This window comes from Panulirus ornatus, chromosome 1 (assembly GCF_036320965.1).
Source record: "Panulirus ornatus isolate Po-2019 chromosome 1, ASM3632096v1, whole genome shotgun sequence".
In the NCBI taxonomy this organism is placed as follows: domain Eukaryota; kingdom Metazoa; phylum Arthropoda; class Malacostraca; order Decapoda; family Palinuridae; genus Panulirus; species Panulirus ornatus.
The window spans coordinates 20,809,460-20,835,595 of NC_092224.1; the positions used below are offsets into that span (position 1 = coordinate 20,809,460).

The 26,136-nt window shown below is 44.8% G+C and overlaps 1 protein-coding gene across 1 annotated transcript; it reads right to left on the minus strand.

The window, feature by feature from the left end:
* Positions 1-1,300: 1,300 nt before the first annotated feature.
* On the minus strand, positions 1,301-7,531 carry LOC139764398 (uncharacterized). The gene is made up of 2 exons (XM_071691390.1): positions 7,408-7,531; positions 1,301-2,222 (listed from the first exon to the last, which is right to left on the minus strand). The coding sequence occupies exons 1-2, from the start codon at positions 7,417-7,419 to the stop codon at positions 1,485-1,487; spliced, it is 750 nt and encodes a 249-aa protein (XP_071547491.1). The 5' UTR covers positions 7,420-7,531; the 3' UTR covers positions 1,301-1,484.
* Between the last annotated feature and the right edge of the window lie 18,605 nt (positions 7,532-26,136).

Genomic DNA, 26,136 nt, shown 5'->3' on the forward strand with positions numbered 1-26,136 from the left:
TGTACGGTAAGAGTTCAAGTTAGTGGAAGCATAGCAAGAGCCGGGGAAATAGATTTAGAGAGAAAGATGGTATTAGAGAGACATGGGGATGAAAAAACGTGAACGTTCGTGAAAAAAAAAAAATAAAGAAACGGTTGACTGGTTGGCCAACGGAAAAGTATTTTAAAGAGAGCGAAGAGTTTCATGATAGAGCTTAGGGGTGGGTAAGCACAGCATCAAACCCTGGCAGCGAACAGTGAATGAACAAAAAGTGGAGAAAAATATGCTGACGAGAAATTACAGGAAGCTCCGCACGAAGGTCAGAAAAGTCTTAGGTGTTACAAAAAGACGAGCGCTGAATTAAGGTGTAGTCTGAATACATGTCATGGGGGATGTACGACCTTCGAGGCTATGATTAGAATGTTCTGTCGTGGGAAGATGATGGAAAAAGATGAGAGGAGAAGAACGGGAGGACACTTAGGGAAAACAAGGAATGAGGTGAGTGATGTGGAAATATCCTTGTGACGGGTCATGATGCAGGGAGATGAAAGCAACGAGGAACGACCATGACGAAGTCTGATGGGACGTAGGATAACGTAGTATGTGGAGGATGACGTGTAAAGGGTGACAGCATGTGGAGGATGACGTTGTGTGTGTGGAAGATAGCATAGTATGTAGAGAATGGCATAGTGGGTGGAGGAAATGACATTTGAACAGACTTATAGAGACGTGTGCCAGGAGATAGATGGGGTGACCCACGTTTGCCTGGAGATGGGGTGACTTGAACGTGTGCTTGGAGATGGGATGGCTGCAACGTGTGCCAGGAGATTGATGGAGTGATTGCAACGTGTACCAGGAGATAGATGGGGTGATTGCAACGTGTGCCAGGAGATAGATGGAGTGGCTGCAACGTGTGCCAGGAGATAGATGGAGTGGCTGCACCGTGTGCCAGGAGATAGATGGAGTGGCTGCACCGTGTGCCAGGAGATAGATGGAGTGGCTGCAAACACTCGAGTGAAATCCAAAGACTTTCGTATACATGTGACATGGAGGGAATAATAGAACGGAAATTGTTCAAATTTGCAACATATTGCTGAGTCAGGATGTAATTGGTTGGAGCTGCTGTTGCCTCTTGCAGGTTGATGTGAACCACGAGAGTTTACCGCTCACCTGAAGCTGTCAGTACCTGAAACTGCTTATTGTTTTAGCCAAATGGACCCAGTCTCATTCTTGAGTTTGTCTAGAGATCTGCGATTTGTCACTTAAGAACAATGTTTTTGATGAGAAAGAAAGACTATGGAGGGAATAGATTTAACAGAAGGATGCTTTAAGATGTATTAACTTAGAGTATACTGTATACACTTCGTAACATGAAGATTCAGAGCCTGAAAAACCAAGTGAGTATCGTTGGCCTATCTGACCCTGGCTCTGTGGAGCGGTTGGCTGGCGGGGAAGGTGACTACTTTGGTTCCCTGTCATCTCTCAGCCCCAGGGAGGTCTGGTTGTCACCACATGTACCTGTATCCGTGGTGGCTGCCGTGTGGGTTGACGTGGTAGTTCAGGTGCTTACTGGGGTGGCCCTTGATGTTTTGAGGCCCAGGGGAGCGCCTGTGGAGCTGGTGATGGTAGACGAAGCTGTGCAGTGGGTGGTTGTAGTACCTGTAGCGACTGTAGGGGATGTAGTTGCTGTTGCCTGAGAGGTACCTGTAGGCAAAGTTGGGGTTCGCGTCTGCCTGTGGCGCGGGCCTCGCCGACCGCTTCCCCACACCGTGCACCTGGGGAATGACATAGGAGGTGGCGCCGTCCGGGTGAATCGCCACGCCCTTCCCGTCTTCAGGGAGGGCGCGGTACTGTTGATAAGGATGGTACCGGAGTGGATAGTAACGCTGCGGTAAATCCCTGAGGAACCAGGGCTGAGGCTCCTTTCCCTCGACCAACGGACGGGGTACCTCCTTCAGTGGCCAGGAGCGAGGCGACTCTTCCTCATCCGACGGGTGGGGAACTTCCCTCGCCGGCCAGACTCGGGGCAACAGCGTTCCCCCAACCAGCGGACGGGGCAGCTCCCTCAGTAGCCATGGACGGGGCAGCTCGCCTTTCACCAGCGGACGTGAGAGTTCTCCCAGCACCCAAGGGTGGGGCAACTCCTTCAGCACGACGGACTTTGTCCCATTTTCCTCCTCGTCTGGCTGGGGGGGCGCCTGGGCCAACGCTGCCACACACGCACTCACCACAACAATCAAAACCTGTGGAACGGAAAAATGGTAATGGGATTATAACCTGAGTGCACACAGAAATATAATGTCACCACCTCCTGTGTTTGGCTTGGTATACATTCACCAGTGATATGAACCCCTCAGTTTGCTACAGGGAGGTGCGTGAGGGCCATTAGAGGTCTTTCTTCGTATGAAAACCGCCAGCATATGTGTAAGGGGAGAAAAATGTGATACATTTAACTCTCAGTACCAGTGAGTTGATTGTCAACATGTAAATTATCTACAATTGCATTCACCTTTTGCATTCGATTTTCCCAATTTCTTGGTGTCCTCAGATGAAACCTTACTTAGAGCTAAGATATTAATTATCATGTCTTGAAAATGTTAAATTTCTTTGTTATGCATTTAAGCATCAGTCAATAAGTACATTCAAATGTCATGGGGGAAAAATTAACATTTCTTGATATGCCTTTAAGCGTCATCTGCACGTTTCTCCAGCAATGTCCTTTGCCATAGGGACGATAAAGAGGTTTAACCTGACGGACCTTGAGGATCAGGTGTACTTTGTGGCCAAGACTGATCATGCTGAGGACGAGCTCCCTCCTTTGCTGTGTGACTCGTGAAGTGCTTACGATGTGCGTGGTGAAGTGTGTGCAAGTAGCTAATCAAGTGTGTGTGTGTGAATGTGTCTGTTGGAGTGTATGTGTGAGTGAGACGATGTGAGTATAATGATAGTAATAATGATAATGATTAATGATAATAATAATAATGTTATTATTATTACTGTTATGATAATTAATAATTATAATAGTAATAATAATAATGATAATGTTTTATGAAATTACATTTAATCAGACTAAAGATATAGAGAATATACAGACAGTGGGACTTAAGAGAGTCGTGTTGCACTTCTAGGATGGCAGTCTACTGATTCACGATGGCTAGGATGAGGATACTCGATGTAGCGGTCTGTGTGAGTAATGGATGAGTCCAGTGCGGTTATGGTGCCGAACTGCAACTTGGGGACGAGGGATGGATCTCAGTCAGAAGTCGGCGGCGGAGTGCATTTTCTTCCGGAATTATTAGATGAGGTTCAGGCCATGGTTGGAGGGTTGGGTGGACTGATATCTTTGCATCTCCGTAGATGATTATGCACGCCCCTTTTCTTATCATGCAGCCCCTGTCGTGTGGTGGTTAAGGAGGGGGAGGCGTGGGTGGTTTCCGAGATGATGACGGTTGTGTAGATGTTCTCCGGTTCTGGCGCAGGGCGTCTGTTTTGAATGTACGAGGAATGTAAATACGATAGTTCTCCGGTTCTGGCGGTGGGCGTCTGTTTTGAATGTACAAGGAATGTAAATACGATAGGTGGAGGATACCCTTCCGCCTTAGTATTACGCCGAGGGACACTGAGAGGCGTGTTGGACTGAACAACACGGGGGGAGATGGGATAGGCGCCTAGTGAGACGGTAGAAGCTGGGTCGTGGCTGGAAACAAGACTTGAGGGGCATGGATATGGTCTTTGCTTGTTGATGACATGGTTAGTGGTGTTCTAGGGGGCTGTTAAAGGCGGCCAGGAAGGTGGTGGTGTAGTGGGAAGGGCGGTTGTCGACGCTGATGACACCAGTGATACAGTCATGGCATAACTTCGTCCATCAAGATTCGCTTGTGAGGATGAGGAACCCCAGGATCCAATCTTTGTGATCTATGGGCAGGGCCTCTGGGAGCTGACGTGGGTGTAAGGGAAGAAGAGTTGGCATATGGCCCCCATTAGCACTACCCTAGTGAGGGATTACAGGTGGTAATCTTTATAATATATATGTTTATTAAACCTCTGTTGTCTCCTATCGATCACTAACTATATTAACACTTAGCTTCCGCTCCTCCTCGTCCTCCTCCTCGCCCTCCCGGTGGACTAGGCCTGTGGGACGTCACAAGTCGGGGGATTGGAAGACGATGATGACCCTACACAAGCGTGCGACCCGACGACGCTCGTTGAGGAAGTCTGCAGATCAGTGGAGTGAGACTTGACTGCAGCTCAAGGCTTGAAGATTATCGTATGGTTGACTAGGTTTCGGAAGAAGTCAACAAAGGTAAAAGCCTCAAAAGTGTTGCTTTTCTTTTAGAGTTTCTCTTCTTTTTTCCCTTTCATAATCCTTTCTGTATTTCAATTAAGGCTCAGCCTTGATATGGTCTTTTGTCCGCGACTGGAATCGAATGAAGCAGTCAGTGGATGGAGGAGGAGTACTGCTTATTACCAAATTGCTGAGGGATCTATGGAACTTGCAGTGTCTCTGTAAACCCAGTTAAACAACATTTTCAAAAGAAACTGATGATCGGGATGTGGCTCTGTTGACCTTGTGAAGCGCATGAATAAGTGACGATGAAGCAAAAGGTTTTGTCTAATTCTGGGGAGAACGTTTATAGTTTACTAGGTTTTGTAGTCATTGTGGAGCCTCTTTATCATGTTACTTAAATTTCATGTACTGACTCGCGGTGTTAGGGCTGGAAGGTACAGGTAGGCTGGGAGGCAGGCGGTGTCGTGGTGAGGGAATATCGGAACACCTGGTGGGAGAGTGACTCGAGATGTTGGGTTGCATCTTCACTGGAGATGCGTGATACGAAAAGGGAAAAGAGGGAGTCTGTTGTGTAAACCGTTCGTCTCTCTCAGTTCCTCATACGCTGGTTGACGCTGGACTGTTTCAGGTGTTGTAGCTGGGTAGCGGGATGACATGTCTTCGCTGTGCATATCTCGTTGATTTTGTTACAGAGGATAGTGTTGTGGTAGAAGGCCAGGTCTTTCCCCTGATGCATTAGTGTTGTGGTAGAAGGCCAGGTCTCCCTCTGATGCATTAGTGTTGTAGAAGGCCAGGTCTCCCCCCTGGTACATTAGTGTTGTTGTGGTAGAAGGCCAGGTCTCCCCCCTGATGCATTAGTGTTGTAGAAGGCCAGGTCTCCCCCCTGGTACATTAGTGTTGTTGTGGTAGAAGGCCAGGTGTGATACATTAGTCTCTTACTGTGTGATGTGGTGCGGGACACGTCTGCTGGGTGTAGCCTTACTGATCTCTGGGGGCAGGAGGGATGGTAAGCTTCCATGATGGTGCCCACGTAATTATCCCACACATATATAGCTTCTACGTCATCCACGTTTGGTGCCTCAGTCCAGGAGTACTGAGCAATGCAGTGCACGTGTTTACGCCTGCGTGGACGCCGCAGTGTTTTTGCAGGTAGTGAAATGTGCTTGTGTGTGTGTGTGTGTGTGTGTGGGCTGTGGATTGTAAAATGCGGGCGTTGAGATAATTGATAGGGAGTCGAGATGCATGTGCGGGAGATGAGTTCTTTGTGTGTGTGGGTTCTGAAGTGTGTGTGTGTGTGTGAGTTGTGTGATGTCCGGTTGGATGGTGGTACGTATGTGCGGGTGATGCACTGTGTTGCCCCTAACTCATGAACACGTACATGTGTACAGCCTAATTTTACATGTCACTTAGGTCCATAAAGAACTACGTGGCTTATCCCTCCTGAGGCTGAGGGAACGCTGCTGATCCACTGGCTCACGGATAAAGAGAGGATTCAACATGGGCAGGCAAAGTTCCAGGGTACGAGGACAAGTGTTTAGGATAACAAGCATATGAGAGAATGAACGATTTGAACACTGCGTGGATCCTGATGAGATGTCGACTCTCATATTTGCAGCCCACCGAGACAAAGTGCCAATGCGAGGTTCGATGTTGATTATTTGCCTCCGTGGTATAACGGTGAGCGTTCCTGACCATCACGCATGCATGGGCCTTCGAGACAGAGCCGTCATAAGTTCGAATCCAGGTCGCAGGAGTCGGTCCGCAGTCAACCCAGCCGTTCGTCCTCTCGTTGAGGTTGGGCGGTGAGTTGGATATTTGACTTAGGCTAGAGACTTAGGCTAGATTATATATATATATATATATATATATATATATATATATATATATATATATATATATATATATATATATATATATATATACGATTAGGGAGTTTGCGTGAAACACCACAACCTCTCCTCCTGTTAACACACATCTTTACGTCCTGAGATTTATCGGCTGACAGAGAATTCAGGAAACGACACTAATCTGAACCGTCTCACACGAGTGAAATGTGTGGGTATATGGATGGTGGAGCGAACCAAGGGAAAGTATGGGCTGTGTGTGTACTGTATACTGCTCTGTGTGTGTGTGTGTGTACTGTATACGGCTTTGTGTGTGTACCGTATACTGCTGTGTGTGTGTGTGTGTGTGTGTGTGTGTGTGTGCTGTATACGGCTTTGTGTGTGTACTGCATACGGCTGTGTGTGTACTGTATACAGTTTGTGTGTGTACTGTATACGGCGGTGTGTGTGTGTGTGTGTGTGTGTGTGTGTGTGTGTGTGTGTGTGTGTACTGTATACGGAGGGTTGGGGCGGGGTTGACCTGTTGGGTTCGACGAAGGTCAGCAGGAGCTGGAGGCACTGACTGGGGTCACGTTAGGAGACCAAGATTATATTACCATATGATCTACAGGTACCAGGAAGGAAATATCGAAGGAATTTCAGCGGGGATGTGACACGCTACCCCAGGTTCCTATCCCTCACTAGGGCACGTGACACACTGCCCCAGGTTCCTATCCCTCACCAGTACACGTGACACACTGCCCCAGGTTCCTATCCCTCACCAGTACACGTGACACACTGCCCCAGGTTCCTATCCCTCACCAGTACATGTGACACGCTGTCCCAGGTTCCTATCCCTCACCAGTACATGTGACACACTGCCACAGGTTCGAGTCCCTCAGCAGTACATGTGACACGCTGCCCACGTTCCTATCCCTCACCAGTACATGTGACACACTGCCACAGGTTCGAGTCCCTCAGCAGTACATGTGACACGCTGCCACAGGTTCGAGTCCCTCAGCAGTACATGTGACACACTGCCACAGGTTCGAGTCCCTCAGCAGTACATGTGACACACTGCCACAGGTTCGAGTCCCTCAGCAGTACATGTGACACACTGCCACAGGTTCGAGTCCCTCAGCAGTACATGTGACACACTGCCACAGGTTCGAGTCCCTCAGCAGTACATGTGACACGCTGCCCCAGGTTCGAGTCCCTCAGCAGTACATGTGACACGCTGCCACAGGTTCGAGTCCGTCACCAGCACATGTGACGCACTGCTTCACACGTGAATCACACTCAGACGATGGTACTCACCGATAGCATCATGGCTGCAGCTAACCAAGCGACCAGCTCCTCCCTTCTCGACGCCTCTTGCAGCGGTGTCTGACGAGGAGCCTTCCTCCAGCAGGTTATATTCGTCAGCTTGACCTTCTCCTCCACCCCGGCTCTCACTAATTGTCCAGGTTTTGTACCTGTATAATTACCCTTCTCTGTGCTGTTTCCAGTCTAGGCAAAAAGCGCAACCGTGGCTCGCTGCTTCTCACGTCGTTAATGTCTCTCCTCCTGTTGCCTGTATCCCCCTGCACTCAGTGCCTCTCCTTTTGCTTGTATCCCCTGCTATCACTGCCATTCCTGATGTCTTTATCCCCCTGCTACCATTCTCATTCCTATTGCCTATGTGTTTCTGCTGTCATTGCCTCTCCTGTTCCCTGTGTCCCCCTCCTGTCATTGCCTCTCCTGTTGTTTTGTGTCCCCCCTGCTGTCATTGCCTCTCCTGTTCCCTGTGTCCCCCTCCTGTCATTGCCTCTCCTGTTGTTTTGTGTCCCCCCCCCCTGCGGTCATTGCCTCTCCTGTTGTCTGTGTCTCCCCTGCTGTCAGTGCCTCTCCTGTAGCCTGTGTCCCGCTGTTGTCAGTCATTCCACTCCTGTTTCCTTTGTCCCCTGCTGTCATTGCCTCTCATGTTGCTTGTGTCCTCCCTGCTGTCATTGTCTCTCCTGTTGTCTGTGTCTCCCCTGCTGTCACTGCCTCTCCTGTAGCCTGTGTCCCACTGTTGTCAGTCATTCCACTCCTGTTTCCTTTGTCCCCTGCTGTCATTGCCTCTCCTGTGCCTTGTTGTCTGTTCTCCCCCCCCCCCCCCCCCCTGTTACCCATGTCCCCTACTGTCAGTGTTTCTCCTTTCACCTGTATTTTCCTGTTCTCAGTGCCTCTCATGTAACTTATGTTCCAGGAAGAGTAAGGAGGAGGCGTTGGTGAGGTCCCATAGCTGTGCTGCCGGTGCGATAGGAGGTAGGATGTGTCACCGTGGCCCCCGTGGTTTGGTCAAAGATAGGCGGATGTCGTGGTTCGGTCGTGCTTCAGAGGAAGATGGGATGGCCGGAACACAGTAGCCGCTGCAGGAGCATTGCGACGGCGAGGTTCGGGTCTGACAGGGTCCTTGTCACCAGAAGAACGAGTCAGAGCCACCTGGGGCTGGCTGCCACCGCTTCTTCCCCATCATCATACGCACTCGGGTCTGTCCAGTGTGAAGGCTGTATATTCTTGCTCTTGACTGAGACCTTTTCGTTGATCTCTCTCTCTCTCTCTCTCTCTCTCTCTCTCTCTCTCTCTCTCTCTCTCTCTCTCTCTCTCTCTCTCTCTCTCTCTCTCTCTCTCTCTTTACCGACAGTATGTATGAATCGCCTAACCTGCGACAAATAACGAGTAGCCGGAGCTGTATTATTTATTTATTTTTTTTTTCTTATCAGACGTTTGTTGCTTGACGTCGGTGAACACTGCGGACGTTCGAGCGACGGGTGTTAATCCTGCAGGATACGACACCAAGCGCTCGGTAACGTAGTGCAGCAGCAGCAGCTGAGTCTGTAGCTAATAATGAATTGACGTAAATCACATTTTCTTGCGAACGGCGAGGAAGGAAAAGACAGCCATTGCTGTGGACCGTCCTGGGTGACGTAGACAGAACGTGTAGGATGTGTGTGTGTGTGCAAAGAATGCGTCATGCAATTCCTGTTCTTTGGCCATTTTTTTTTTTTTTATTTTGGGTAAATTCTCGTCTTTGGTCCTGACAGGTGGGCGGCTCTCACTTCCAAGTGATTATTTGTCAACAAAAGTCGAGAAATTATGTATCACAAGAATATTATACAGGTCAAAGTTTCTCAAGGGAAAAGGATGAAATTGAATCGGTAGTTTAGAATGAATTTTCTGTAGACTTAAGAGGAGGAATTTGAAAAAAAAGAATTACTCTAAAAGTGCTTTAAGGAAAACGAGATACGGGTACAAGTATCGTAAAAGAAATACAAGGATGAAATTATGGTTGCTTAGGCGTTCTTGTCATTGCCTGACTTTTTTTTAATGTTATGGTGAAGAGTGAGGGAGGGAAGGGAGGGGGGTGTGGAAACGCGTGTAATCTTACGGAATGGTAGTTCAGGGACAAGATGATGCTATTGGTCATGTGCTGAATTAAAAAAAAAGGGGGGGGGAAAGTGACGTCAGATGAGGTAGGGTGGTGTGGCAGGGGTCTCATGGTACAGGTGATGGAGTTCCGTAAGAGGTGAGGTACATGTCGCTGCTTGGTCCTCACCTCACCGTTACTGAGGTGCCCAGGTTGTGCAACAGATGGGAGGAAGAGTTACAGAGGCCCCGCAGCTATGCTTATCCGTGCGGGAAATGAGAGGTGATTGAGTTCCTGTACCTAAGATATTGTGCTGTTGTTGCTGGCAGTGGTTAGGTCGTGCAGAGGGAAAGAAATGTAACAGCGCCCCTGTAGAAGGTAGCGTTGATGGGAGGCGCTACTGCCGGTGGATGAATCACCCACAGCCTCTTGGATTTTGGAGTCAAGTGACACAGAAGCATTCAGGTGCCAAAGGCTCATTTGTGGGTCGAGGTGAGGTGATCGCTTGACAGGCACAGGCGGGCTGTCACAGGGTTACGTGCAGCCGAAGCAGACCAGTCTTAATAGCGGAGGGAAGGCAGCCCAGGAGAGTGATGAAGGCCCCTCAGAGATAAGGAACATCGAGGATTCGAGGAAATCCTAGTATCAAAGTGGAAACTGTAACCCTGTTAGGGTACCTGATCTACGACCCGAGGTCACACGACGTCGCCCTCCGTCTTTGCCCATCGCGGTGATTTCAGCACGACCTCATGCATGACGTGTGTGTATGTGTGTGTGTGGTGACGCTCTTACCGAGAAAATGATGAACGATGAGACTGAGGCACATACTGAAAAGTTGATTATACCTAACGTCGGTCCGACTGTGAAGCGCATTCAAGGCGGGATGAGGTTGGGGGCGTGAAGCCGCCAGTCAGGAGGAGCCAGCGGGAGGACGTGACTAATCCATATCAGGTTGTAATATCCAGCAGGATGACGGGTGGAAGGAGGATGTCCCCTCAACCCTCATCTGGCGTCCATGTAGGACAGCGTGCATGACACGGCTTCAGCTTCGTCCCTAGCACCCAAAAATGAATGGAAGTTGAATGAATAAGTAAATGAAGATAAAAAGAAATGAAAATAATTAAAAAAGGAATTGTTCTCCAAGATGCAAATACTCTTTAGAGGAAGAATATATTAGATTAAGGATGAGGACGATAGAAGGCGAAGAACCAGCTCAAATTCAGAATGTGTTGAAGTGTGAAGACACTCCAACAGTGAAAAGGGAAGAAGGCACTGTAACAGTGAGAGGGACCAAGACACCGCAGCAGTGAGTGGGAGCAAGACACTTCAGCCGTGGGAGGGAAGAAGACACTGCAGCAGCGAGGGAAGAAGACACTGCAGCAGTGAGGGAAGAAGACACTGCAGCAGTGAGAGGGAAGAAGACACTGCAGCAGTGAGAGGGAAGAAGACACTACAGCAGTGAGAGGGAAGAAGACACTGCAGCAGTGAGAAGGAAGAAGACACTGCAGCAGTGAGAGGGAAGAAGACACTGCAGCAGTGAGAGGGAAGAAGACACTACAGCAGTGAGAAGGAAGAAGACACTGTAGCAGTGAGAGGGAAGAAGACACTGCAGCAATAAGGGAAGAAGACACTAGCGGTGAGTGGGAGTAACGGAGCATTGCACTAGAGCGGGTTAACTGTTTGACGATTTCATGTTGGATGTTTGTAATGACTTGTAGATAGAGACAATCAGAACCTGGACTTTTTGTGTCTTTTCCATATCCGTGGGTGTTATACTCCTTGACCACCGGTGAAGTCTGGGATCGTATGTTTTCTCTACCACTGTCTCGAAATTCGTGTCACTGCTTCCTAGTGTAAGAACAGAACTGAAAAAAAAGATGTTTAGGGTTCAATGCTATGCTTTTATTATCTACAGTGGTTTCTCCATCTTTGTTTACAAATGGTTCGTGTCCCGCTTCTTACATGTTTCTCAATAGCCATAGCCATCTCTTGCAATACCACGTTCATGCACTCTCTTGGCTGACTTAATTAAGTCTTTTTATCTCTCCTACCAGGGTTATGTTGCCTCGCAAGATTTGGGTCACTGACCTGACTTCTGGGAAGCATTCTTTCTCTCCTATCCCCAGGGATAGTGTATATATATATATATATATATATATATATATATATATATATATATATATATATATATATATATATATATATATTCCTGGGGATAGGGGAGAAAGAATACTTCCCACGTATTCCCTGCGTGTCGTAGAAGGCGACTAAAAGGGGAGGGAGCGGGGGGCTGGAAATCCTCCCCTCTCGTTTTTTTTTTTAATTTTCCAAAAGAAGGAACAGAGAATTGGGCCAGGTGAGGGTATTCCCTCAGGCCCAGTCCTCTGTTCTTAACGCTACCTCGCTAATGCGGAAATGGCGAATAGTTTGAAAGAAAGAAAATATATATATTATCCCTGGGGATAGGGGAGAAAGAGTACTTCCCACGTATTCCCTGCGTGTCGTAGAAGGCGACTAAAAGGGGAGTGAGCGGGGGCTGGAACTCCTCCCCTCTCGTTTTTTTTTTTTTTTTTTTCCAAAAGAAGGAACAAAGAAGGGGGGCTAGGTGATATTATCCCCAAAGGCCCAGTCCTCTGTTCTTAACGCTACCTCGCTAACGCGGGAAATGGCAAATAGTTTGAAAAAAAAAAAAAAAAAATATATATATATATATATATATATATATATATATATATATATATATATATATATATATATATAATATATATATATTGTTTTTTTTCATACTATTCGCCATTTCCCGCGTTAGCGAGGTAGCGTTAAGAAGGAGGTAAATAAAGTGCGTAAGACAAGGGAGCAAATGGGAACTTCAGTGAAGGGCGCAAATGGGGAGGTGATAACAAGTAGTGGTGATGTGAGAAGGAGATGGAGTGAGTATTTTGAAGGTTTGTTGAATGTGTTTGATGATAGAGTGGCAGATATACGGTGTTTTGGTCGAGGTGGTGTGCAAAGTGAGAGGGTTAGGGAAAATGATTTGGTAAACAGAGAAGAGGTAGTAAAAGCTTTGCGGAAGATGAAAGCCGGCAAGGCAGCAGGTTTGGATGATATTGCAGTGGAATTTATTAAAAAAAGGGGGTGACTGTATTACTGACTGGCTGGTAAGGTTATTTAATGTATGTATGACTCATGGTGAGGTGCCTGAGGATTGGCGGAATGCGTGCATAGTGCCATTGTACAAAGGCAAAGGGGATAAGAGTGAGTGCTCAAATTACAGAGGTATAAGTTTGTTGAGTATTCCTGGTAAATTATATGGGAGGGTATTGATTGAGAGGGTGAAGGCATGTACAGAGCATCAGATTGGGGAAGAGCAGTGTGGTTTCAGAAGTGGTAGAGGATGTGTGGATCAGGTGTTTGCTCTGAAGAATGTATGTGAGAAATACTTAGAAAAGCAAATGGATTTGTATGTAGCATTTATGGATCTGGAGAAGGCATATGATAGAGTTGATAGAGATGCTCTGTGGAAGGTATTAAGAATATATGGTGTGGGAGGCAAGTTGTTAGAAGCAGTGAAAAGTTTTTATCGAGGATGTAAGGCATGTGTACATGTAGGAAGAGAGGAAAGTGATTGGTTCTCAGTGAATGTAGGTTTGCGGCAGGGGTGTGTGATGTCTCCATGGTTGTTTAATTTGTTTATGGATGGGGTTGTTAGGGAGGTGAATGCAAGAGTTTTGGAAAGAGGGGCAAGTATGAAGTCTGTTGGGGATGAGAGAGCTTGGGAAGTGAGTCAGTTGTTGTTCGCTGATGATACAGCGCTGGTGGCTGATTCATGTGAGAAACTGCAGAAGCTGGTGACTGAGTTTGGTAAAGTGTGTGAAAGAAGAAAGTTAAGAGTAAATGTGAATAAGAGCAAGGTAATTAGGTACAGTAGGGTTGAGGGTCAAGTCAATTGGGAGGTAAGTTTGAATGGAGAAAAACTGGAGGAAGTAGAGTGTTTTAGATATCTGGGAGTGGATCTGGCAGCGGATGGAACCATGGAAGCGGAAGTGGATCATATGGTGGGGGAGGGGGGCGAAAATCCTGGGAGCCTTGAAGAATGTGTGGAAGTCGAGAACATTATCTCAGAAAGCAAAAATGGGTATGTTTGAAGGAATAGTGGTTCCAACAATGTTGTATGGTTGCGAGGCGTGGGCTATGGATAGAGTTGTGCGCAGGAAGATGGATGTGCTGGAAATGAGATGTTTGAGGACAATGTGTGGTGTGAGGTGGTTTGATCGAGTAAGTAACGTAAGGGTAAGAGAGATGTGTGGAAATAAAAAGGGCGTGGTTGAGAGAGCAGAAGAGGGTGTTTTGAAATGGTTTGGGCACATGGAGAGAATGAGTGAGGAAATATTGAGGAAGAGGATATATATGTGTCGGAGGTGGAGGGAGCAAGGAGAAGTGGGAGACCAAATTGGAGGTGGAAAGATGGAGTGAAAAAGATTTTGTGTGATCGGGGCCTGAACATGCATGAGGGTGAAAGGAGGGCAAGGAATAGAGTGAATTGGAGCGATGTGGTATACCGGGGTTGACGTGCTGTCAGTGGATTGAATCAGGGCATGTGAAGCGTCTGGGGTAAACCATGGAAAGCTGTGTAGGTATGTATATTTGCGTGTGTGGACGTATGTATATACATGTGTATGGGGATGGGTTGGGCCATTTCTTTCGTCTGTTTCCTTGCGCTACCTCGCAAACGCGGGAGACAGCGGCAAAATATATATATATATATATATATATATATATATATATATATATATATATATATATATATATATATATATATATATATATATTTTTTATTTATTTATTTTGCTTTGTCGCTGTTTCATGCGTTAGCGAGGTAGCGCAAGGAAACAGACGAAAGAAATGGCCCAACCCACCCACATACACATGTATATACATACATGTCCACACACGCAAATATACATACCTATACATCTCAATGTATACATATATATATACACACAGACATATACATAAATACACATGTACATAATTCATACTGTCTGCCCTTATTCATTCCCATCCCCACCCCGCCACACATGAAATAACAACCCCCTCCCCCAAATGTGCGCGAGGTAGCGCTAGGAAAAGACAGCAAAAGGCCACATTCATTCACACTCAGTCTCTAGCTGTCATGTAATAATGCACCGAAACCACAGCTCCCTTTTCACATCCAGGCGCCACAGAACTTTCCATGGTTTACCCCAGACGCTTCACATGCCCTGGTTCAATCCATTAACAGCACGTCGAGCCCGGGATACCACATGGTCCCAATTCATTCTGTTCCTTGCACGCCTTTCACCCTCCTGCATGTTCAGGCCCCGATCACTCAAAATCCTTTTCACTCCATCTTTCCACCTCCAATTTGGTCTCCCACTTCTCCTCGTTCCCTCCACCTGTGACACATATATCCTCTTGGTCAATCTTTCCTCACTCATTCTCTCCATGTGACCAAACCATTTCAAAACACCCTCTTCTGCTCTCTCAACCACACTCTTTTTATTACCACACATCTCTTACCCTTTTATTACTTACTCGATCAAATCATCTCACACCACATACTGTCCCCAAACATCTCATTTCTAGCACATCCACCCTCCTCTGCACAACTCTATCCATAGCCCACGCCTCACAACCATATAACATTGTTGGAACCACTATTCCTTCGAACATACCCATTTTTGCTTTCCGAGATAATGTTCTCGACTTCCACACATTCTTCAAAGCTCCCAGAACTTTCGCCCCCTCCCCCACCCTATGATTCACTTCCGCTTCCATGGTTCCAGATATCTAAAACACTTCACTTCCTCCAGCTTTTCTCCATTCAAACTTACCTCCCAATTGACTTTTCTCTCAACCCTACTGTACCTAATAACCTTGCATTTATTCACATTTACTCTCAGCTTTCTTCTTTCACACACTTTACCAAACTCAGTCACCAGCTTCTGCAGTTTCTCACACGAATCAGCCACCAGAGCTGTATCATCTGCGAACAACAACTGACTCACTTCCCAAGCTCTCATCCACAACAGACTGCATACTTGCCCCTCTTTCCAAAACTCTTGCATTTACTTCCCTAACAACCCCATCCATAAACAAATTAAACAACCATGGAGACATCACACACCCCTGCCGCAAACCTATATTCACTGAGAACCAATCACTTTCCTCTCTTCCTACATGTACACATGCCTTACATCCTCGATAAAAACTTTTCACTGCTTGTAACAACTTGCCTCCCACACCATATATTCTTAATACCTTCCACAGAGCATCTCTATCAACTCTATCATATGCCTTCTCCAGATCCATAAATGCTACATACAAATCCATTTGCTTTTCTAAGTATTTCTCACATACATTCTTCAAAGCAAATACCTGATCCACACATCCTCTACCACTTCTGAAACCACACTGCTCTTCCCCAATCTGATGCTCTGTACATGCCTTCACCCTCTCAATCAATACCCTCCCATATAATTTCCCAGGAACACTCAACAAACTTATAACTCAGTAATTTGAGCACTCACTTTTATCCCCTTTGCCTTTGTACAATGGCACTATGCAAGCATTCCGCCAATCCTCAGGCACCTCAACATGAGACATACATACATTAAATAACCTTACCAACCAGTTAACAATACAGTCATCCCCTTTTTTGATAAATTCTACTGCAATATCATCCAAACCCACTGCCTTGCTGACTTTCATCTTCTGCAAAGCTTTTACTACCTCTTCTCTGTTTACCAAATCATTTTCTCTAACCCTCTCACTTTGCACACCAACTCGACCAAAACACCGTATATCTGCCACTCTATCATCAAACACATTCAACAAATCTTCAAAATACTCACTCCATCTCCTTCTCACATCACCATTACTTGTTATCACCTCCCCATTAGCCCCCTTCACTGAAGTTCCCATTTGCTCCCTTGTCTTACGCACTTTGTTTACCTCCTTCCAAAACATCTTTTTATTCTCCCTAAAATTTAATGATACTCTCTCACCCCAACTCTTATTTGCCCTCTTTTTCACCTCTTGCACCTTTCTCTTGACCTCTTGCCTCTTTCTTTTATACATCTCCCACTCTTTTGCATTATTTCCCTGCAAAAATCGTCCAAATGCCTCTCTCTTCTCTTTCACTAATAATTTTACTTCTTCATCCCACCACTCACTGCCCTTTCTAATCTGCCCACCTCCCACGCTTCTCATGCCACAAGCATCTTTTGTGCAAGCCATCACTGCTTCCCTAAATACATCCCATTCCTCCCCCACTCTCCTTAACTCCTTAGTTCTCACCTTTTTCCATTCTGTACTCAGTCTCTCCTGGTACTTCCTCACACAAGTCTCCTTCCCAAGCTCAATTACTCTCACCACTCTCTTCACCCCAACATTCTCTCTTCTCTTCTGAGAACCTCTACAAATCTTCACCTTCGCCTCCACAAGATAATGATCAGACATCCCTCCAGTTGCACCTATCATCACATAAACATCCAAAAGTCTCTCTTTCGCCCGCCTATCAATTAACATGTAATCCAATAACGCTCTCTGGCCACCTCTCCTACTTACATATGTATACTTATGTATATCTCTCTTTTTAAACCAGGTATTCCCAATCAACAGTCCTTTTTAAGCACATAAATCTACAAGCTCTTCACCATTTCCATTTACAACACTGAACACCCCATGTATACCAATTATTCCCTCAACTGCCACATTACTCACCTTTGCTTTCAAATCACCCATCACTATAACCTGGTCTCTTGCATCAAAACTACTAACACACTCACTCAGCTGCACCCAAAACACTTGCCTCTCATGATCTTTCTTCTCATGCCCAGGTGCATATGCACCAATAATCACCCATCTCTCTCTATCAACTTTCAGTTTTACCCATATCAATATATATATATATATATATATATATATATATATATATATATATATATATATATATATATATATATATATATATGGAAAAGTTGAGGTCCAGATAAATTTTTGGTCTGTCAAGGCTTTATTATGGAGGATGACCAACTACCTACCCTCATGTATCCAAGATATGGTTGTACTTTTGTGTAATGAAGAAAATTGAGAAACATCGTAAGCCAATATTCCTGTTTCATGATAAGAGAAGTGGACCAGGCAGTATGATACAGTGGTTAAATTGATGAAAACTACTATTGACGTTTGTGTAAATAAATTATACATTTCCCTTTTCCATAGCCAGAGGTTGAACCATTATGTGACATTCATTTTTTTCACTTCATTTCAAGCTAGAAGTTTCAGTTTTCTAAATTATTTCTTACATTTTTCATATGTATATATATGTATATGTGTGTATATGTGCGTATGTATGTGTGTATATATATATATATATATATATATATATATATATATATATATATATATATATATGCATATATATATATGTATATTATCCCTGGGGATAGGGGTGAAAGAATACTTCCCTCGCATTCCTCGCGTGTTGTAGAAGGCGACTAGAGGGGACGGGAGCGGGGAGCCAGAAATCCTCCCCTCCTTGTATTTTTTAAGTTTCTAAAATGGGAAACAGAAGAAGGAGTCACGCGGGGAGTGCTCATCCTCCTTGAAGGCTCAGACTGGGGTGTCTAAATGTGTGTGGATGTAACCAAGATGTGAAAAAAGGAGAGATAGGTAGTATGTTTAAGGAAAGGAACCTGGATGTTTTGGCTCTGAGTGAAACGAAGCTCAAGGGTAAAGGGGAAGAGTGGTTTGGGAATGTCTTGGGAGTAAAGTCAGGGGTTAGTGAGAGAACAAGAGCAAGGGAAGGAGTAGCAGTACTCCTGAAACAGGAGTTGTGGGAGTATGTGATAGAATGTAAGAAAGTAAATTCTCGATTAATATGGGTAAAACTGAAAGTTGATGGAGAGAGATGGGTGATTATTGGTGCATATGCACCTGGGCATGAGAAGAAAGATCATGAGAGGCAAGTGTTTTGGGAGCAGCTGAATGAGTGTGTTAGTGGTTTTGATGCACGAGACCGGGTTATAGTGATGGGTGATTTGAATGCAAAGGTGAGTAATGTGGCAGTTGAGGGAATAATTGGTATACATGGGGTGTTCAGTGTTGTAAATGGAAATGGTGAAGAGCTTGTAGATTTATGTGCTGAAAAAGGACTGGTGATTGGGAATACCTGGTTTAAAAAGCAAGATATACATAAGTATACGTATGTGAGTAGGAGAGATGGCCAGAGAGCGTTATTGGATTACGTGTTAATTGACAGGCGCGTGAAAGAGAGACTTTTGGATGTTAATGTGCTGAGAGGTGCAATGGGAGGGATGTCTGATCATTATCTTGTGGAGGCTAAGGTGAAGATTTGTATGGGTTTTCAGAGAAGAAGAGTGAATGTTGGGGTGAAGAGGGTGGTGAGAGTAAGTGAGCTTGGGAAGGAGACTTGTGTGAGGAAGTACCAGGAGAGACTGAGTACAGAATGGAAAAAGGTGAGAACAATGGAAGTAAGGGGAGTGGGGGAGGAATGGGATGTATTTAGGGAATCAGTGATGGATTGCGCAAAAGATGCTTGAGGCATGAGAAGAGTGGGAGGTGGATTGATTAGAAAGGGTAGTGAGTGGTGGGATGAAGAAGTAAGATTATTAGTGAAAGAGAAGAGAGAGGCATTTGGACGATTTGTGCAGGGAAAAAATGCAATTGAGTGGGAGATGTATAAAAGAAAGAGACAGGAGGTCAAGAGAAAGGGGCAAGAAGTGAAAAAGAGGGCAAATGAGAGTTGGGGTGAGAGAGTATCATTAAATTTTAGGGAGAATAAAAAGATGTTCTGGAAGGAGGTACATAAAGTGCGTAAGACAAGGGAGCAAATGGGAACTTCAGTGAAGGGCGCAAATGGGGAGGTGATAACAAGTGGTGGTGATGTGAGAAAGAGATGGAGTGAGTATTTTGAAGGTTTGTTGAATGTGTTTGATGATAAGAGTGGCAGATATAGGGTGTTTTGGTCGAGGTGGTGTGCAAAGTGAGAGGGTTAGGGAAAATGATTTGGTAAACAGAGAAGAGGTAGTAAAAGCTTTGCGGAAGATGAAAGCCGGCAAGGCAGCAGGTTTGGATGGTATTGCAGTGGAATTTATTAAAAAAGGGGGTGACTGTATTGTTGACTGGTTTGTGAGGTTATTTAATGTATGTATGACTCATGGTGAGGTGCCTGAGGATTGGCGGAATGCATGCATAGTGCCATTGTACAAAGGCAAAGGGGATAAGAGTGAGTGCTCAAATTTCAGAGGTATAAGTTTGTTGAGTATTCCTGGTAAATTATATGGGAGGGTATTGATTGAGAGGGTGAAGGCATGTACAGAGCATCAGATTGGGGAAGAGCAGTGTGGTTTCAGAAGTGGTAGAGGATGTGTGGATCAGGTGTTTGCTGTGAAGAATGTATGTGAGAAATACTTAGAGAAGCAAATGGATTTGTATGTAGCATTTATGGATCTGGAGAAGGCATATGATAGAGTTGATAGAGATGCTCTGTGGAAGGTATTAAGAATATATGGTGTGGGAGGCAAGTTGTTAGAAGCACTGAAAAGTTTTTATCGAGGATGTAAGGCATGTGTACGTGTAGGAAGAGAGGAAAGTGATTGGTTCTCAGTGAATGTAGGTTTGCGGCAGGGGTGTGTGATGTCTCCATGGTTGTTTAATTTGTTTATGGATGGGGTTGTTAGGGAGGTGAATGCAAGAGTTTTGGAAAGAGGGGCAAGTATGAAGTCTGTTGAGGATGAGAGAGCTTGGGAAGTGAATCAGTTGTTGTTCGCTGATGATACAGCGCTGGTGGCTGATTCATGTGAGAAACTGCAGAAGCTGGTGACTGAGTTTGGTAAAGTGTTTGAAAGAAGAAAGTTAAGAGTAAATGTGAATAAGAGCAAGGTTATTAGGTACAGTAGGGTTGAGGGTCAAGTCAATTGGGAGGTAAGTTTGAATGGAGAAAAACTGGAGGAAGTAAAGTGTTTTAGATATCTGGGAGTGGATCTGGCAGTGGATGGAACCATGGAAGCGGAAGTGAACCATAGGGTGGGGGAGGGGGAAAAAATTCCGGGGACCCTTGAAGAATGTTGGAAGTCGAGAACTTTTATCTCGGAAAGAAAAAATTGGGTATGTTTGAAGGAATAGTGGTTCCAACAAGTTTATGGTTCCCGAGGCGGGGCTATGGATAAAGTTGTGCGGGGGAAAGGTGGATTGCTGGAAATGAGATGTTTGAGGACAATTTTGGGGTTGAGGGGTTTGACCGAGTAAGTAAGAAGGGTAAGAGAAAAATTGTGGAAAAAAAAAAGGGGTGGTTGAGAGAGCAAAAGAGGGTGTTTTGAAAGGGTTTTGGGGCACATGGAGAGAATGATGGGGAAAAATTTGACCAAAGAGGATAAAATTGTAGGGGTTTGGAGGGAACCAAAAAGTGGGAGACCAAATTGGGGGTGGAAAGAGGGAGTGAAAAAGATTTTGGTGATGGGGGCCCTTAAACCATCAGGAGGGTGAAAGGAAGGGCAAAGGGAAAAAGAAGGGTGAATTGGGGACCCGGGAATGTGGTTTAAACCGGGGGTTTGGAGGGGGGGCTTTTTTTCAGGGGAAAAAATTGAATCAAGGGCCCCCAATTTGGGGGGAAGGGGGGCTTTTCGGGGGGGGGTAAAAAACCATTGGAAAAAGGCTGTTTTTAGGTATTTTAATATTTGGGGCATGTGTGGACGTGAAATGGGGTGGGGGGGGGCCCCTTTTCTTTCGTTGTTTCCTTGCGCACCTCAACCAAACGCGGGGAAAAAAAGCCAAAAAAAAAGCAAAAAAATATATAATATATTTTTATTCCTGGGGTTTTAGGGGAAAAAAAAAGGGAAAATTTTTAAAAATTTTTTAAAGGGGGAAAAGGGGGGGGGAAAAAAGGGAGGGGGGGGATTTGGAAGATTTGAAAAAGGGAAAAAAGAAATTTGATTTTTGGGAAAAAAGTTTGGGGTATAAAAAAAAGGAGACGGGAAAGGTCAAGAGAAAGGGGCAAAAAGTAAAAAGAGGGCAAATGAGAGTTGGGGTGGGAGGGGTATTTTAAAAATTTTGGGAGAAAAAAAAAGATTTTTCTGGAAGGAGGTACATAAAGTGCTTAAGAAAGGGAAAAAATGGGAACTTCAGTGAAGGGCGCAAATGGGGAGGTGATAACAAGTGGGGGTTTAAGTGAAAAGGGAGAGGAAATGAGTATTTTAAAGGGTTTGTTGAATGTGTTTGATGAAAAAGTGGCAGATATAGGGGGGTTTTGGTCGGGGTGGGGGTGCAAAGTGAGGGGGTTTTGGGGAAAAATTTGATTTGGTAAACAGAGAAGAGGTAGTAAAACCTTTGGGGAAAGATAAAAGGCCGGAAGGGGCAGCAGGTTTGGATGGTATTGATGGGAAATTTAAATTAAAAAAAAGGGGGGGAAAAGTATTTTGAAATGGCTGGGAAGGTTATTTAATGTTGTATGACTCAAGGTGAGGGGGCCTGAGGAAATTGGGGGAATGCGTGCCCTAGTGCCAATTTTACAAAGGCAAAGGGGGTAAGGTGAGTGCTCAAATTACGAGGTATAAGTTTGTTGGGGTAATTTCCCGGTAAATTATATGGGAGGGGATTGATTTAGAGGGTTAAAGGGATGTACAGACATCAGATTGGGGAAGAGAATGTGGTTTTTAAAGTGGTAGAGGGTTGTGGATAGGTTTTGCTTTGAAGAATGTATGTGAGAAATACTTAAAAACAAAAGGGTTTGTATGTTTGCAAATTTTTGGATCTGGGGAAAAAGGGATTGAAAGAGTTGATAGAGATGCTCTGTGGAAGGTATTAAAATTTTATGGTGTGGGAGGCAAGTTGAAAAAGCATGAAAAGTTTTTTTCGAGGATGGGAAGGCAGTGTACGTGTAGGGAAAAGAGGAAAGTGATTTGGTTTTTCCCGTGAATGTAGGTTTGCGGCAGGGGGGTGTGAGTCTCCTTGGGTTTTTTAATTTGTTTATGGATGGGGTTTTAGGGAGGGGAATGCAAGAGTTTTTGGGAAAAAGGGGCAAGTAAAGAAGTCTGTTTTTGGGGGGAGGGGAGCTTGGGGAAATGAATTTTAGTTGTTGTTCGCTGAGGGTACAGCGCTGGTGGCTGATTCATGTGGAAACCAAACGGGGTGGTTTTTAAAGGGAAAAAAAAAGTTAAGAGTAAATGGGAATAAGAGCAAGGTTTTTAAAGGACAGTTGGGGTTAGGGTCAAGTCAATTTTGGGGGGTTTGGGTTTTAATGGAGAAAAACTGGAGGAAGAAAGGTTTTTTTATATCTGGGGGTGGATTTGGCAGGGATGGGAAACCCTTGGGAAACGGAAGTGGGTCATATGGGGGGGGAGGGGGCGAAAATCCTGGGAGCCTTGAAGAATTTTGGGAAGTCGAAACATTATTCGGGAAAACAAAAAAAGGGGATGTTTGAAGGAAAGTGGTTTTCCCAAAAATGTTGTATGGTTTTCGAGGCGTGGGGTATGGAAAAGAGTTGTGCGCAAGGAAAATGGATGTGCTGGAAATGAGATGTTTTTAGGGCAATGGGGGTGGTGTGAGGTGGTTTTGATCGAGTAAGTAAGTAAGGGTAAGAGAGATGGGGTGGAAATAAAAAAGGGGGTGGTTGAGAGACAGAAGAGGGTGTTTTGAAATGGTTTTTTGGGGACATGGGGAGAATGATGAGGAAAGATTGACCAAAAAGGAAATATGTGTCGGGGGTGGAGGGGAAAAAGAATGGGAGACCAAAATTTGGGGGTGGAAAGATGGAGTGAAAAAGATTTTGTGTGATCGGGGCCCAACATGAAGGGGGGTGAAAGGAGGGGGAAAGGGAAAAGAGTGAATTGGAGGATTGGTTTTAAACCGGGGGTTTACGTGCTGTCAAATGGGTTGAATCAGGGCATGTGAAGCTCTGGGGTAAACCATGGAAATTCTAACAACTTGCCTCCCACACCATGTATTCTTAATACCTTCCACAGAGCATCTCTATCAACTCTATCATATGCCTTCTCCAGATCCGTAAATGCTACATACAAAATCCATTTGCTTTTCTAAGTATTTCTCACATACGTTTTTCAAAGCAAACACCTGATCCACACATCCTCTACCACTTCTGAAATCACACTGCTCTTCCCCAATCTGATGCTCTGTACATGCCTTCACCCTCTCAATCATACCCTCCCATATAATTTCCCAGGAATACTCAACAAACTTATACCTCTGTAATTTGAGCACTCACCTTTACCCTTTGCCTTTGTACAATGGCACTATGCATGCATTTCGCCAATCCTCAGGCACCTCACCATGAGTCATACATACATTAAATATCCTTACGAACCAGTCAACAACACAGTCACCCTCTTTTTTAATAAAATTCCACTGCAGTACCATCGAAACCCGCTGCCTTTCCAGCTTTCATCTTCCCCCCTTCACCAATGTTCCCATTTGTTTTCTTGTCTTACACACTTTATTTACCTCCTTCCAAAACATCATTTTATTCTCCAAATTTGATGATACTTTCTCACCCCAACTTTCATTTGCCCTCTTTTTCACTTCTTGAACCTTTCTCTTAACCTCCTGCCTCTTTCTTTTATACATCTCCCAGTCACTTGCAGTATTTCTATGCAAAACTCGTCCAAAAGCCTCTCTCTTCTCTTTCACCAATAATCTTACTTCTTCATTCCACCACTCACTACCCTTTCTAATCTACCCTTCTCATGCCACAAGCATCTTTTGTGCAAACCATCACTGCTACCTTAAATACATCCCATTCTTCCCCCACTCCCCTTATGTCCTTTGCTCTCACCTTTTTCCATTCTGCACTCAGTCTCTCCTGGTACTTCCTCACACAAGTCTCCTTCCCAAGCTCACTTATTCTCACCACTCTCTTCACCCCAACATTCTCTCTTCTCTTCTGAAAACCTCTACAAATCTTCACCTTCGCCTCCACAAGATGATGATCAGACATCCCTTCAGTTGCACCTCTCAGCACATTAACATCCAAAAGTCTCTCTTTTTTGCGACTGTCAATTAACACATAATCCAATAACACTCTCTGGCCACATCTACTTACATGCGTGTACTTATGTATATCTCTCTTTTTAAACCAGGTATTCCCAATCACCCGTCCTTTTTCAGCACAAATCTACAACCTCTTCACCATTTCCATTTACAACACTGAACACCCCATGTACACCAATTATTCCCTTAACTGCTACATTACTCACCTTTGCATTCAAATCACCCATCACAATAACCCGGTCTCGTGCATCGAAACTACTAACACACTCACTCAGCTGCTCCCAAAACACTTGCCTCTCATGATCTTTCTTCTCATGCCCAGGTGCATATGCACCAATAATCACCCATCTCTCTCCATCCACTTTCAGTTTTACCCATTTCAATCTAGAGTTTACTTTACTCACTTTATCACATACTCCCACCACTCCTGTTTCAGGAGTAGTGCTACTCCTTCCCTTGCTCTTGTCCTCTCACCAACCCCTGACTTCACTCCCAAACATTCCCAAACCACTCTTCCCCTTTACCCTTGAGCTTCATTTCACTCAGAGCCAAAACATCCAGGTTCCTTTCCTCAAACATACTACCTATCTCTCCTTTTTTCTCATCTTGGTTACATCCACATGGTTACATCCACACTCATTTAGACACCCCAATCTGAGCCTTCGAGGAGGATGAGCACTCCCCACATGACTCCTTCTTCTGTTACCCCTTTTAGAAAGTTAAAGTACAAGGAGGGGAGGGTTTCTAGTCCCCCACTCCCATCTCCTTTAGTTGCCTTCTACGACAAGTGAGGAATGCATGGGAAGTATTGTTTCTCCCCTATATATATATATATATATATATATATATATATATATATATATATATAGGCCCAGTCCTCTGTTCTTAACGCTACCTCGCTAATGCGGGAAATGGCGAATAGTTTGAAAGAAAAATATATCTATATATATATATAAATAACATATAGACATATACATACACAGACATACATATATACACATGGACATATTCATACTTGCTTGCCTTCATCCAATTCTGCTGTTACCCCATCCCACACAAAACAGCATTGCTACCTCCTGCTTCACTGAGGTGGTGCCAGGAAAAGACAAAAAAGGCCACATTCGTTCACACTTAGTTTGTAGCTGTCATGTGTAATGCACTGAAACCACATCTCCCTATCCAAATCCAGGCCCCACAGACCTTTCCATGGTTTACCCCAGACATTTCACATGTCCTGGTTCAGTCCATTGACAGCATGTTGACCCCGATATATCATATCGTTCCAATTCATTCTATTCCTTGCATGCCTGTCACCCTCCTGTATGTTCAGGTCCTGATCACTCAAAATCTTTTTCACTCCATCCTTCCACCTCCAATTTGGTCTCCCATTTCTTGTCCCCTTTACCTTTGACACATATATCCTCTGTAAATCTTTCCTCACTCAATCTCTCCATATGTCCAAACCATTTCATCACATTTTCTTCTGTTCACTCAACCACACTCTTTACTTTCACACATCTCTCTCATCCTTTCATTACTTAATCAAACCAACTTACACCACATATTGTCCTCAAACATTTCATTTCCGT